The sequence below is a fragment of the Anolis carolinensis genome, unplaced genomic scaffold, assembly GCF_035594765.1.
Source record: "Anolis carolinensis isolate JA03-04 unplaced genomic scaffold, rAnoCar3.1.pri scaffold_36, whole genome shotgun sequence".
NCBI classification, from domain to species: Eukaryota; Metazoa; Chordata; class Lepidosauria; order Squamata; family Dactyloidae; genus Anolis; species Anolis carolinensis.
The window spans coordinates 130444-145307 of record NW_026943845.1 but is presented as its reverse complement, the minus strand read 5'-3'; the positions used below and the strand labels follow the sequence as shown (position 1 = coordinate 145307).

The window sequence follows — 14864 nt, the reverse complement described above, 5'->3', positions numbered from 1 at the left end:
CTTGGTACCTCCTCAACCGATGTCAGTCCTGGTCTGCGTCAGGTCCTGGCTTGTTCAGGAGACTCTCTTCTACAGTTAGTTTCCTTTGGTGGGAAGCCTTAGCATTGGACGGTTGTGTTGTTAAAGTGCGAAGTATGGAACCCTGTATGGTTGGAAAAATAATAAATATACCATATATACTTGAGTATAAACTGACCTGTATATAAGCCCACCAGGACCCTCACCCCAGTATAAGCCCGGGAGGGTTTTTTCAGTCCTAAAAAAGGGCTGAAAAACTAGGCTTATACTTGAGTATAGACGGTAAATCAGGTCAGCTGGGTGGGGGCCGTCTAGGCTGTATGTTATGATGAGATGGATCAATGTGTATCTAATCTGCAATGGCAGAGCTGTTCATCACGGAGCACGCCCACCTGCGCATGCTGAGGGTCCTGCTGGAGGTCTTCTACCAGCCGCTCCTGGCCGAGGGGTTCTTCAGCGAGAGGGACCTGGCCAACGTCTTCCCCAGCCTGGAGGACCTGGTCGACGAGCACAGTGAGCGGCACCGGGGGGGGGGGGGGGGGCAGGGGGGCAGGGGTCAAGGGTCAGGGCTCAGGGGGGAGGGAGGGAGACCCCCACATGCCCTCCCTGCCCTAGTCACCACTGACCGCCTTCCTTTCTTGCCCTCTTTTATTCACCAATGCTACCCTTCCTTCCTTTTCTCTCTCCTCCCTCCCTCCCTTTCTTTCTCTTCTTCTCTCCCTCCTTCTCTCTCTCCCTCCATTTCTTTCCTTCCTTCCATCCTTCCTTCCTTTCTTTGTCCTTCTTTTGTTCTTTCCTTCCTACCTACCTTTCTTCTGTCCTTCCTTTCTTTCTTCCTTCTGTCCTTCCTTTTTTCCTTCTTTTCTTCCTTGCTTGCTTCTTCCTTTCCTCCTTTATTTCCTTCCTTTCTTCCTTCCTTCCTTCCATACTTCTTTTTTCCTTCTTTTCTTCCTCCCTTCCTTTATTATTGCCATCTTCTTTTCTGTCTTTCCTTCCTTTTTTCCTTTCTTCCTTCTTTCCTTCCTTTTTTCATTCTTTTCTTCCTTGCTTGCTTCTTCCTTTCCTCCTTTATTTCCTTCCTTTCTTCTGTCCTTCCTTCCATACTTCTTTTTTCCTTCTTTTCTTCCTCCCTTCCTTTATTATTGCCATCTTCTTTTCTGTCTTTCCTTCCTTTTTTCCTTTCTTCCTTCTTTCCTTCCTTTTTTCATTCTTTTCTTCCTTGCTTGCTTCTTCCTTTCCTCCTTTATTTCCTTCCTTTCTTCTGTCCTTCCTTCCATACTTCTTTTTTCCTTCTTTTCTTCCTCCCTTCCTTTATTATTGCCATCTTCTTTTCTGTCTTTCCTTCCTTTTTTCCTTTATTCCTTCTTTCCTTCCTTTTTTCATTCTTTTCTTCCTTGCTTGCTTCTTCCTTTCCTCCTTTATTTCCTTCCTTTCTTCTGTCCTTCCTTCCATACTTCTTTTTTCCTTCTTTTCTTCCTCCCTTCCTTTATTATTGCCATCTTCTTTTCTGTCTTTCCTTCCTTTTTTCCTTTCTTCCTTCTGTCCTTCCTTTTTTCCTTCTTTTCTTCCTTGCTTGCTTCTTCCTTTCCTCCTTTATTTCCTTCCTTTCTTCTGTCCTTCCTTCCATACTTCTTTTTTCCTTCTTTCCGTCCTCCCTTCCTTTACTATTGCCATCTTCTTTTCTGTCCTTCCTTTTTTCTCTCTCCTTTATTCACCATTGGCTTGCCTCCTTCGTTTTTTCCCTTTATTCACCCATGCTTTCCTTTCTTTCCTTCCTTCGTTTGCCATTGACTTCCTTCCTTCCTTTCTCTCCTTCCTTTTTTCACCAACACTCTCCTTCCATCTTTCCTGTATTCAACACTGGCCCTTCCTTCCTTCCTTCCCTCCTTCTTTACTTCCTTCTCTCCTTCCTTTTTTCCCTCCCTCCCTTCTTTCTTCACTATCAAATCTTTTCTTTCCTTCCTTCCTTCCTTTTCTCCATCCCTCCTTCATTCACTATCAACTCTCCTTCCTTCCTTCCTTTCCATTTATTCTTTGGCCTCCTTTCTTTTTCTCCTTTTGTTTACCAATGCTCTTCTTTAATTCTTTCCTTGTTTTCTTCACCATCAAATCTCTTTCTTTCTTTCTTTCTTTCTTTCTTTCTTTCTTTCTTTCTTTCTTTCTTTCTTTCTTTCCTCCCTCCCTCCTCCTTCCTTCATTATCATATCTCTCTCTTTCTTTTCTTCCTTCCTTCTTTTCTCTCCTTCCGCAGAAGTCTTCCTGGAGAGCTTGAAGAAACTCAGGGAGGAGAACAACTCCATTGTGTCCGAAATCGGGAGCGCTCTTCTGGCCCGGGTGAGAGAGAGAGAAAGAGAGAGGGAATGAGAGAACGAGAGAGGGGTTGCAAAGGAGGGAGAGAGGGTGGGCTTCCCATGGCAGTCGGCCTTCACGCTCTCCCTCATTTCCTCCCTCCCTTCATTCCCAGTTTGACGGCTCCGAGGGGAACTGGTTCCAGAAGATCTCGGCCCGCTTCTGCAGCCGCCAGTCCTTTGCGCTGGAGCAGCTGAAGGCCAAGCAGAAGAAGGAGCCGCGCTTCAACCAGTTCATCCAGGTCGAACCTCTTCCCTTTATTCATCATGTTTCTAGTCCTTAAGGATGCCACGTTGAGCTTGTCTGGGCTCAATCGTTCCCAAACTTTTTGGAACTAAAGCTCCCATTGCCCGAGGGGATGGACTAGATGGCCTCTGGGGGACCCATCTACGCCTCCAATGGCCTGCCATTGTCCTGACTTAGGTATTTTAACCAGTCAGTTTCCATTTTTGTATTGGATAGTGTAAAGGAGCTAATAACGACTGCCACCAATTTTGTAAAGAGACGAATAACTCCTCTAAGGTTCTTTCAGGCAAGGGGGGAATCTTTTATCCCACCGCTGCCACTAATTTGCGAAGATGCAGCCACCAAAGACTCAGAGAGGAGACCTTTTACTTTTTTTCTTCTTCTTCTTCACTTTGGATGGTAGCGTAACTTAGTTTATTATATATGCGATAGAGGCTTAGATGTTGGAGGAACAATAACAAGTTTATTCAGGCACAGAGCTTAGTGGTTACAATATTGTTCTCACTTAGAGGCACTTTCATTAACAACTACAATATTAGAATAAGATGAGTCAAACTCCCTAAAGTGTCACTTCTTTTACTTAAGGTAATTAGAATTTCATCCTCTGCCACTTTTAAACCGTAGTCACCCCTGTGAATATACGATCACAGATTCTCTGTTCCTTACTAGAACCCAGAATACATAAAATAAGTCACCAAACTTATTTTAATCAGACTCAAAATGAACAATTGAGTCTCCCTTGATCCCCTCAGCCTAGAATCAATCTTCCCTGTGCCTCACCGAGCACAGACTGAAACCTTTTTAAAAAACTCTGCACTTCTTCAACAAAATGGCAGTTGGCTCTGCCTACTTCTCCATGGCAACCAGCCTCTGAGCGCAGAGAAGCAATAACTGCAATACTTACCCTTTTAAAACACAAACACACAATTAAACATAACATCTGTAAACCAAAAATTCATACTTCATTACAGATAGTAATATTCAAGGAAGTAGGACTGTATTTCTTCCAAGGCTCACTTTCCCCCCATACAAACATCTCTTAAAAGGGAGTGATGGGCTTTAGAATTGCGAGTCTTAAAATAGATTAGAATCTAAGACATACAGTATTATTGTTACTACTACTATTATTTCGCCAGTCAAGTGTTTGGAGATGAGGAAAAAGCAAGGTCTCCTGAAACGCCCATCTTTTCATAATGATGTTTCCAATTTTTCCTTTTTTTGTTCAGGCAAGAAAATTCTTAAAAGTGCAAACCGGGAAGAGGGCAGGGCTGTCGTTATCAATCATTATTTGATGTCTTGAAAGGGAAATGATATTAGTGTAACAATAATAGTAGTACTAGTAACAACAGGGGTCCACAAACGAAGGCCCGGGGGCTGGATGCGGCCCTCCAAGGTCATGACCTGGCCCCTGTCCTAAACTTTAGTCTTAGGGTTGACCTCAGTCTGCCTGGTCTTTGGAGGTCTCTTTGCTTACCTATGGTCTTATGAGATCATCTAGATGGATTTTGGAGGTCCCTTTCCTTACCTATGGTCCAATGAGACCGTCTAGATGGCCTTTGAGGGTCCCTTTTTAAAACTATGGTCTTCTGATGGCCTGATGAGATCATCTAGATGGTCTTTGGAGGTCTCTTTGCTTACCTATGGTCTTATGAGACCATCTAGATGGCTTTTGGAGGTCACGTTCCTTACCTATGGTCCGATGAGACCGTCTAGATGGCCTTTGAGGGTCCCTTTTTAAAACTATGGTCTTCTGATGGCCTGATGAGATCATCTAGATGGTCTTTGCAGGTCTCTTTGCTTACCTATGGTCTTATGAGACCATCTAGATGGCTTTTGGAGGTCATGTTCCTTACCTATGGTTCTATGAGACCATCTAGATGATCTTTGAGGGTCCCTTTACCTATGATTTCATGAGATTGTCTAGATGGCCTTTGGGGCCTCTTTCATTACCTATGGTCTTCTGAAACCATCCAGATGACCTTTGAGGGTCCCTTTCCTTATCTATGGCCTTCTGATGGCCTTCTGAGATCATCCAGATGACCTTTGAGGGTCCCTTTCCTTACCTTTGGTCTTATGGGACCATCTAGATGGTCTTTGGAGGTCTCTTTGCTTACCTATGGTCTTCTGAGATCATCAACAATAATAATGATGATAATGATAATATTAGGAGGCGGAGAGCCAGCCCCAGTGCCGTCGCCTGCAGCTGAAGGACATCATCCCCATCGAGATGCAGAGGCTGACCAAGTACCCGCTCCTCCTGCACAACATTGCCAAATGCACAGGTAAGCTGGCCACGCCCCCTCCCGCTCTGGCCTTTGCAGAACACCTGGGGCAGGTGGGGGCCCGGCACATCGAGGGCGCATTCCAGTTGCTCCCTGCTTAGGATTCCTTTCTTATAAACAACTAGCTTTGCCCAACCAGGCGTTGCTGTGGCTTATGGGAATCCTTTGTTGACCAGGTGAAATAGCCGTGAATAGCCTTGCAGCCTCAAAGCCTGGCCGCTTTCTACCTTGCGGAATTCTTCGTTGGCCAGGTTGAATAGCAATGAATAGTCTCGGTGTGGCAGGTATGAATGCTGCAATTAGCCACCTTGATTAGCATTTGCAGCTTCAAAGCCTGGCTGCTTCCTGCCTGTGGGAATCCTTTGTTGGGAGGTGTTAGCTGCCCCTGGTTGTTTCCTTTCTGGGATTCCCAATTCCCCTGCTTTCAGAGTGTTGCTCTTTATTGACTGTCCTGGTTTTAGAGGTTATATTGTTCTGTATTATTATGCCACAGTAATTATTACATATTATATTTATAATCTCACGTCATCTGCTTAGAAGTGGATTCTATGAGGCCCCTTCTACACAGCTGTATAAAATCCACACTGAAGTGGGTTATATGGCAGTGTGGACTCAAGATAATCCAGTTCAAAGAACATATTGTGGATTATCTGCCTTGGCATTCTGGGTTATATAGCTATATAGCTATAGCCTCTGTAATTTGGGCTATTTTTCTAGGTGTTTTTTTTTTAATTAAAAGGCATACCTTGGAAGACTGACTTTTGTGCCCAAATTTTGGTGTGATTGGGTTCAGTGGTTTTGTTGTTCACTCCATAATAAAGTGCCACAATACATTTTATATATACATATAGATAGATTGTGTGAAGACACTAAAGTTTATCTTGGGAATCGCCTTCAGAATTTTGGTCTCCGGGAGGAGGGAGTAAAGGATAGATTACCGTATATACTCGAGTATAAGCCGACCCAAATATAAGCCGAAGCACCTAACTTTACCACAAAAAAACTGGGAAAACATTGACTCCAGTATAAGCCAAGAGTGGTAAATTTCAGAAATAAAAATAAATACCAATAAAATTACATTAATTGAGGCATCCGTAGGTTAAATGTTTTTGAATATTTACATCAAGCTCGAATTTAAGATAAGACTGTTCAACTCTGATCAAATCATTATTCTCATCTTCTTCAACGTAAATGTGCGTATGTATCCTTTTAATAATAATAGAGTAAAATAATACATGTAATAATAAATAGAGTAAAATAATAAATGCAATAATAATAATAATAAGATCAGAGTGAAGTAATAAATGTATTAATAATAAAAAATAGAGTAAAATAAATGGCCTTGGAAAAGGTTCCTGCTTCCATGCTTCAGATCTTCCTTGATTTCAAATATCTTGCCGTTTTGGATAGATGGCCATCTGTCGGGAGAGCTTGGATGGTGCTTTTCCTGCCTGGCCTTTGGAGGTCCCTTCCACCTCTAGGATTCTATATCTGTCGTTTATGTGTGTGTCTTGTCTATCATATCTATGGCTGGATGGCCATCTGTCGGGAGGGCTTGGATGGTGCTTTTCCTGCCTGGCAGAAAGGAGGGGATTGGATTGGATGGCCTTTGGGGATCCCTTCCAGATCTAGGATTTTGTATCTTATCTTATCTTATCTATCTATCTATCTATCTATCTATCTATCTATCTACCTATCTATAGTTCAGTCTTGTCAATCTATCATACCTATGCCTGGATGGCCATCTGTCGGGAGGGCTTGGATGGTGCTTTTTCTGCCTGGCAGATAGAAGGAGGTTGGATTGGATGACCTTTGGGGATCCCTTCCAGATCTAGGATTTTGTATCTTATCTATCTATCTATCTATCTATCTATCTATCTATCTATCTATCTATCTATCTATCTATCTATCTACCTATCTATAGTTCAGTCTTGTCAATCTATCATATCTATGCCTGGATGGCCATCTGTCGGGAGGGCTTGGATGGTGCCTCCCTGCCTGGCAGAAAGAAGAAGGTTGGATTGGATGGCCTTTGGGGATCCCTTCCAGATCTAGGATTTTGTATCTTATCTATCTATCTATCTATCTATCTATCTATCTACCTATCTATAGTTCAGTCTTGTCAATCTATCATATCTATGCCTGGATGGCCATCTGTCGGGAGGGCTTGGATGGTGCCTCCCTGCCTGGCAGAAAGAAGAAGGTTGGATTGGATGACCTTTGGGGATCCCTTCCAGATCTAGGATTTTGTATCTTATCTTATCTTATCTATCTATCTATCTATCTATCTATCTATCTATCTATCTATCTATCTACCTATCTATAGTTCAGTCTTGTCAATCTATCATACCTATGCCTGGATGGCCATCTGTCGGGAGGGCTTGGATGGTTCTTTTCCTACCTGGCAGAAAGGAGGGGGTTGGACTGGGTGGCCTTTAGGGGCCCCTTCCACCTCTCTGATTCTCCGATTCCAACCTGCTTGTGTTGTCATTCTTTGCAGAGGAAGACGAGGAGCGGCAGAAGGTGGAGAAGGCGGCCGAGTGCTGCCGGCAGATCCTCAACCACGTCAACCAGGAAGTGCGCAACATGGACAACTTCCTGGTAAGCCGAGGAAACACGGGAATCTGGTGACATCCCAGCCATGGAAGTGGGAAGGAAGACCACTTTAACTTTATTATTATTACTTTATTGTTGTTGTTGTTTTGTTGTTGTTGTTGTTTGAGGGGAAGTTCCTTTTAATTGAGGTATATGTACATATATACACACATACGTATCTATGTATATTCGTATTTTAGATATTTAAAATACACTGTATTTATTATATTTCTCGGCAATATAAGTGTTGTTATGTTGCTCTTCCTTGAGCCTGTCCGCACTATCATAAGGCTGTGATTCCACGTTAATTGCTGTGTCTGTGTGATGGAGAATCCTGGGATGTGTGGCTTGGTTGAGAGTTCGGGACACAAAACTACAGATCCCAGGGATGCCTAGGAATCCTCACCCCCTTGCCTCCCCTTTTGCCCCCTTCTTTTCCCCTCTTGACCCGTCTTTCTCGTCCGACCAGAAACTCAAGGACTACCAGCGGCGCCTGGACCTCTCCAACCTCAAGCAGAGCACGGATCCGCTGCTGAGCGAGTTCAGGGTGAGGCAGCGTGGCCATCTGTCGGGAGGGATCAAGTGGTGTCTTGCTGTCTGGCAGAATGGGCTGCCTGGGCTAGATGACCTCTGGGGGTCCCTTCCAACTCTAGGATTTTAATATATCTGTAATCTCTCTCTTTCAATCATATTTATGACCAGCTATCTATAACCGGATGGCCATCTATCGGGAAGGATCAGATGGTGTCTTCCCTTATAGCAGAACTAGCTGTGCCCGGCCACGCGTTGTTGTGGCAAAGTGGTGGTGGTATTGGTTAAAAATTGTGACATTTGACATTATTTGTATTTTTTATAAATTTTATTGTAAGTTATCTTTTTATTATATTTTATTATTTTCTTGTATTGTTTTTAGTTATTTTCTGTTATAGTATTTTATTGTATTAATTTTTTAGTGTTTTTAATTATTTTCAGTGTTTTTAATTATTTTTTTATTGGGTTGCTAGGAGACCAAGTTGGAGGAGCTTAGCCTTCTAACTGGCAGCAATTGGATAAAAGCAATTATTCCTCTCTCTCTCTCTAATTAGGACTTTATTTTTCTTTTCTTTTTGTTGTATCAACCTAGAGGCGTGGATGATGGGTTGTGTTGTCAAATTTCGAGGTTGGGGGGCCTGTAGTTTTGTTGTTTTGTGGGTCGCCGTGATGCCATCACTCTTTTATATATATAGATGGGTTTGGACTGGATAGCTTCTGGGGATCCCTTCCAACCCTAGGATTCTATGATGGATGGTGTCTTCTCTTATAGTGTGGTGTGGATTTCCTTTGGGGGTCCCTTCCAACTCTATGATACCATGGTTCTATGACTGGATGGCCATCTGTCAGGAAGGATTCAGTGATGTCTTCCCTTATTGGACTGGATGGCCTCTGGGGGTCCCTTCCAACTCTAGGATTCTATGATGTACCTGTGATATCTATCTTTCTCACTCATATCTATCTATCTATCTATCTCTTTCTCATTCAATCATATCTATGGCTGGATGGCCATCTGTCGGGAGAGATCAAATGGTGTCTTGCTGTCTGGCAGAATGGGCTGCTTGGGCTAGATGACCTCTGGGGGTCCCTTCCAACTCCAGGATACTAATATTTATTTATTTGATATATTTATATCTCGCTCTTCTCACCCCGGAGGGGACTCAGAGCGGCTTACAAATCAAATGAACATACAATATATTATTGCCATAGCACAATACTGTCATTAAATTACTATATTGTACTATATCATTATATGGTAATATTATTAGTAATATTACATTTAATATATAATTAGTATTATTATATTGTATTATTAGTAGTATAATATTGTATTCCATTATAATATTATTATCAATATTACAGTAGAGTCTCACTTATCCAACATTCTGGATTATCCAACGTATTTTTGTAGTCAATGTTTTCAATATATCGTGATATTTTAGTGCTAAATTCATAAATATAGTAATTACTACATAGCATTACTGTGTATTGAACTACTTTTTATGTCAAATTTGTTGTATAACATGATGTTTTGGTGCTTAATTTGTAAAATCATAACATAGTTTGATGTTTAATAGGCTTTTTCTTAATCTCTCCTTATTATCCAACATATTCGCTTATCCAACGTTCTTCTGAGACTCTACTGTATATGTACAGTATATACAATATATTATATATTTATAAATTATATATATATGTGTAGAAAATTAGCATAGCATGTTGCTATGGCACAGGAGACAAGAGGGTATAATATATATATATTATATTATATAATATATCTTTCTCAGTCATATCTATCTATCTGTCATCTCTCTCTTTCAATCATATTTATGACCATCTATCTATAACCGGATGGCCATCTATCGGGAAGGATCGGATGGTATCTTCCCTTATAGCAGAATGGGTTTGGACTGGATAGCCTTTGGGGATCCCTTCCAACCCTAGGATTCTATTATCTATCTATCTATCTATCTATCTATCTATCTATCTATCTATCTATCTATCTAATTCTATGACTGGATGCCCATCTGCCAGGAGGGATTGAATGGTGTATTTCCTTATAGCAGAAGGGGGTCAGGCTGGATGGCCTTTGGGAGCCCCTTCGGACTTGTGCCAAGCTCTCTTCCCTTCCCTTTCCTGCAGAACACAGACATCACCAAGAAGAACCTGGTCTGCGAGGGACCTTTGACCTGGCGACTCACTAAGGACAAGTCCATCGGTCAGTTGGGCCTTATTTATTTATTTATTTATATTATTATTATTATTCCACCTTGAACTGCAAGCAGAGGTGGGTAATAACTAATGTTATTATTATTATTATTATTATTATTATTATTATTATTATTATTATTTTATTATGACACAGATAGACATGCTGGATTTCGTATCACAAAATCCCAAGTCGAACACTTCCCAAGTGTCTAGGACTGTGTGATGTATTTTCGGATGATGCGTGCAGATCCCAGTAGGGTGGCCTTTTGCAGTTGGCAGATCGTGATTTTGTCAATGTCTATTGTTTCCAAATGCTGGCTGAGATCTTTTAGCACGGCACCCAGTGTGCCCATCACCACCGGGACCACCTGCACTGGTTTCTGCCAGAGTCTTTGAAGTTCAATCTTGAGGTCCTGAGAGCGGCTGAGTTTTTCCTGTTGTTTTTCGTCAATGCGACTGTCACCTGGGATGGCGACATCAATGATCCAAACCTTTTTCTTTTCCACAACTGTGATGTCTGGTGTGTTGTGTTCCAGAACTTTGTCAGTCTGGATTCGGAAGTCCCACAGTATCTTTGCGTGCTCATTTTCCAATACTTTTGCAGGTTTGTGATCCCACCAGTTCTTTCCTGCTGGGAGGTGGGACTTGAGGTATAAGTTCCAATGAATCATTTGGGCCACAGAGTTGTGCCTCTGTTTGTAGTCTGTCTGTGCGATTTTCTTACAGCAGCTGAGGATATGATCAATGGTTTTGTCGGTTTCCTTGCACAGTCTGCATTTTGGTTCATCAGCTGATTTTTCGATCTTGGCCTGAATTGCCTTTGTCCTGATGTCTTGCTCCTGGGCTGCAAGGATCAGGCCTTCTGTCTCCTTCTTCAGGGTCCCATTCGTGAGCCAGAGCCAGGTCTTCTATTATTATTATTATTATTATTATTATTAATTGCCTTTGTCCTGATGTCTTGCTCCTGGGCTGCAAGGATCAGGCCTTCTGTCTCCTTCTTCAGGGTCCCATTTGTGAACCAGAGCCAGGTCTTCTCTTTATCAGCTTTTCCTTCAATTTTGTCAAGCAACTTTCCATGCAGTGTTTTGTTGTGCCAGCTGTCAGCTCTAGTTTGTAGTGCGGTTTTCTTGTACTGGTTTTTTGTCTGCTGTGCTTTGAGGAGTTTCTGATTTTTGACTTCAATCAAAGCAGGTTCTTCACTTTGCTTGACATATTCTGCCAGGGCATGTTCTTCTTCTTTGACTGCTTGTTTGACTTGTAAGAGTCCTCTGCCCCCTGATCTTCTAGGCAGATATAGCCGGTCAACATCACTGTGAGGGTGCAGTGAATGATGAATGGTCATGAGTTTTCTTGTTTTTCTGTCCAAATTGTCCAGTTCCGCCTGTGTCCAGTTTATGATGCCAGCAGTATATCTTATGACAGGTATGGCCCAGGTGTTTATGGCCTTGATGGTGTTGCCTCCATTGAGCTTGCTTTTGAGAATTTTTCTGACCCTTTGTGTGTATTCTTTGCTGACCAGTTTTCACATGTTCATGCTTGATGTTGTCCAGCTGTAATATGCCCAGATATTTATAGGCCTCTGGCTGGTGACACTTCATTGTTTGGCCATTAGGCATATTTTTGCCCTCACTTTCAATGATTTTTCCCTTCTTCAATGCCACTGTCGAACATTTGTCCAAACCAAACTCCATGCTGATATCAGTGCTAAAAATTCGGACAGTGTTGGTCAGAGACTGGGTTTCAGTTTTCGTTTTCCCATACAGCTTCAGGTCATCCATGTACATCAGATACGAAATTTTGTGAGATTTCTTAGATGTTCGATAGCCGACTGTTAGGAATGGTGGGAGTTGGAGTCCAAAACACCTGGAGGGAAGGCCAAAGTTGTCCCCTGCCGGTCTTGACCGCTTGACCGCTTCCTCTTGTTGTGTCCAGAGGTGCACGTGCTGCTGCTGGACGACATCCTGGTGCTGCTGCAGAAGCAAGAGGAGCGCCTGGTGCTGAAGTGCCACAGCCGGACCATCACGCCCACGCCCGACGGGAAGCAGATGCTCAGCCCCATCATCAAGCTCAACTCCGCCATGATCCGCGAAGTGGCCACCGGTCAGTCCCCAAGGGGAACCCAGAGGTCATCCAGCCCGGCCCCGACAGGCAGCCATCCAGCCATATATAGATAGCTACCATTGGGAGAGAAAGATCTAACAGAGGATCCCAGAGTTGGAAGGGGCCCCCAAAGGCCATCCATCCAGGCAGGAAGACACCATCCAAGCCCTCCCAACAGATGACCATCCAGCCATAGATATGATACACAGACACACCATAATCTATGAGAGATCTATAGACATCTATAATCTATCAAGGGAGAGATGGCGGGATAGAAATAAATTATTATTATTATTATTATTATTATTATTATTATTATTATTATTATTATTATCATAGAATCCCAGAGTTAGAAGGCATCCTCAAGGCCATCCAGGAAGACACCATCCAAGCCCTCCCGACAGATGGCCATCCAGCCATAGATATGATAGATAGACACACCATAATCTATGAGAGATCTATAGACATCTATAATCTATCAAGGGAGAGATGATAAGATAGAAATAAATTATTATTATTATTATTATTATTATTATTATTATTATTATTATTATTATTATCATCATAGAATCCCAGAGTTAGAAGGGGCCCCCAAAGGCCATCCATCCAGGCAGGAATACACCATCCAAGCCCTCCCGACAGATGACCATCCAGCCATAGATATGATAGACACACTGTGAGAGATCTATCCTGGAATCCCAGAGTTAAAAGGGGCCCCCAAAGGCCATCCAGTCCATCCAGGCAGGCAGGAAGTCACCATCCAAGCCCTCCCAACAGATGGCCATCCAGCCATAGATATGATAAAAAGACATACTATATTCTATAAAAGATCTGTAGAGATCTATAGTCTTCCCAGGGAGAGAGTGTGGGGTAGAAATAAAGTATTATTATTATTATTATTATTATTATTATTATTATTATTATTATTATTATTATTATGACACAGCAAACAAGACAGATATGCTGGATTTCATATCACAAAATCACAAGTCGAACACTTGCCAAGTGTCTAGGACTGTGTGATTTATTATTATTATTATTATTATTATCATCATCATCATCCTGAAATCCCAGAGTTAGAAGGGATCCTCAAATAAATTGTTATTATTATTTTATTATGACACAGCAAACAAGATAGACATGCTGGATTTCATATCACAAATATTATTATTATTATTATTATTATTATTATTATTATTATTATTATTATTATTATTATTATTTTACTACTATTCTGAAATCCCAGAGTTGGAGGGACCTCCAAACATCATCCAGTTGATCCAGGCAGGCAGGAAGACACCATCCAAGCCCTCTTGACAGATGGCCATCCAGCCATAGATTAGATAGATAGATATAGATGGACAAACAGACAACATCATACTCAATGAGAGATATATAGAGATCTATAGTCTCCCCAGGGAGAGATGGTGGGATAGAAATAATAATAATAATAATAATAATAATAATAATAATAATAACTATTATTATTGTTATTATCCTAGAATTCCAGGGTTAGAAGGGACCCCCAAAGGCCATCCAATCCATCCAGGCAGGCAGGAAGTCACCATCCAAGCCCTCCCAATAGATGGCCATCCAGCCATAGATAATGATAGATAGGCACACTATATTCTATGAGAGACCTATTCTAGGATCCCAGCATTGGAAGGGGCCCCCAAAGGCCATCCAGTCCAACTCCGTTTGCTCTGGAAGAAGACACCATCCGCTCCCTCCCGCCTGATGCCCATCCGGCCTCTGCTTCAGAACCTTTCTTATTCCACGTCCAAACAGCTCAGACCATTTCCAAACTATTTTCATATAGGTTCAGTCTGGATGATCTTAGGGGTGCCCTCCCAAGTCTACCATTCATCACTATGAAGGGAGTCAGACTGGATGATCTTAGGGATCCCCTCCCAAGTCTAGGCTGAAGTCTAGATGGCCTTCGGGGATCCCTTTCCAGGCCTTCCCATTCATAACCTTATAGTTTCCAGAATATTCTATATCCCTGCCTCTCTTTTCTCACTTTTAGATATCAAGGCCTTCTATGTCATCTTCAGCTGGGAAAACGGGGCGCAGATCTACGAACTGGTGGCCCAGACCGTCTCCGAAAGGAAGAAGTAAGGCTTCGGGGTTGGGAAAAAGTTACTTTTACGGGCAGGATAACACCTCCCATCATCCCCTGCCCAGCACGGCCCGTAATGGTCACTCTCCATCCCATCATCCCCTAGTTGGGTGGGGATGCAATTCACAGACAAATGCAATTTAAATCAAAAGATTGCAATGAAAAGGGAAGAATGGGAGTTTTTCCGCCTTGAAATCTGCATGTTTCCCAGTTTTTTGGGGGGTAAAATTAGGGGCCTCGGCTTATATTTGGGTCAGCTTATACTCCAGTATATACAGTAATTTTATTGGTATCTCGGCTTATACATGAGTCAATGTTTCCCCAGTTTTTGGGGGGTAAAATTAGGTGCCTCGGCTTATATTTAGGTCAGCTTATACTTGAGTATATATGGTAATTTTATTGGTATCTCGGCT

The 14864-nt window shown here is 42.2% G+C and overlaps 1 protein-coding gene across 6 annotated transcripts in view; it reads left to right on the top strand.

Moving 5' to 3' along the window:
- arhgef1 (Rho guanine nucleotide exchange factor 1) overlaps positions 1-14864 on the top strand; it is an 84832-nt gene that overhangs the window by 55540 nt on the left and 14428 nt on the right. For all 6 annotated transcript variants that reach the window (XM_062966850.1, XM_062966849.1, XM_062966848.1 and 3 more), the window contains 9 exons: positions 385-531; positions 2270-2352; positions 2483-2608; positions 4781-4895; positions 7396-7496; positions 7960-8037; positions 10164-10239; positions 12165-12332; positions 14359-14446. In XM_062966850.1, coding sequence (XP_062822920.1) covers positions 385-531; positions 2270-2352; positions 2483-2608; positions 4781-4895; positions 7396-7496; positions 7960-8037; positions 10164-10239; positions 12165-12332; positions 14359-14446 — 982 coding nt within the window. The remainder of the gene's footprint in view (positions 1-384; positions 532-2269; positions 2353-2482; positions 2609-4780; positions 4896-7395; positions 7497-7959; positions 8038-10163; positions 10240-12164; positions 12333-14358; positions 14447-14864) is intronic.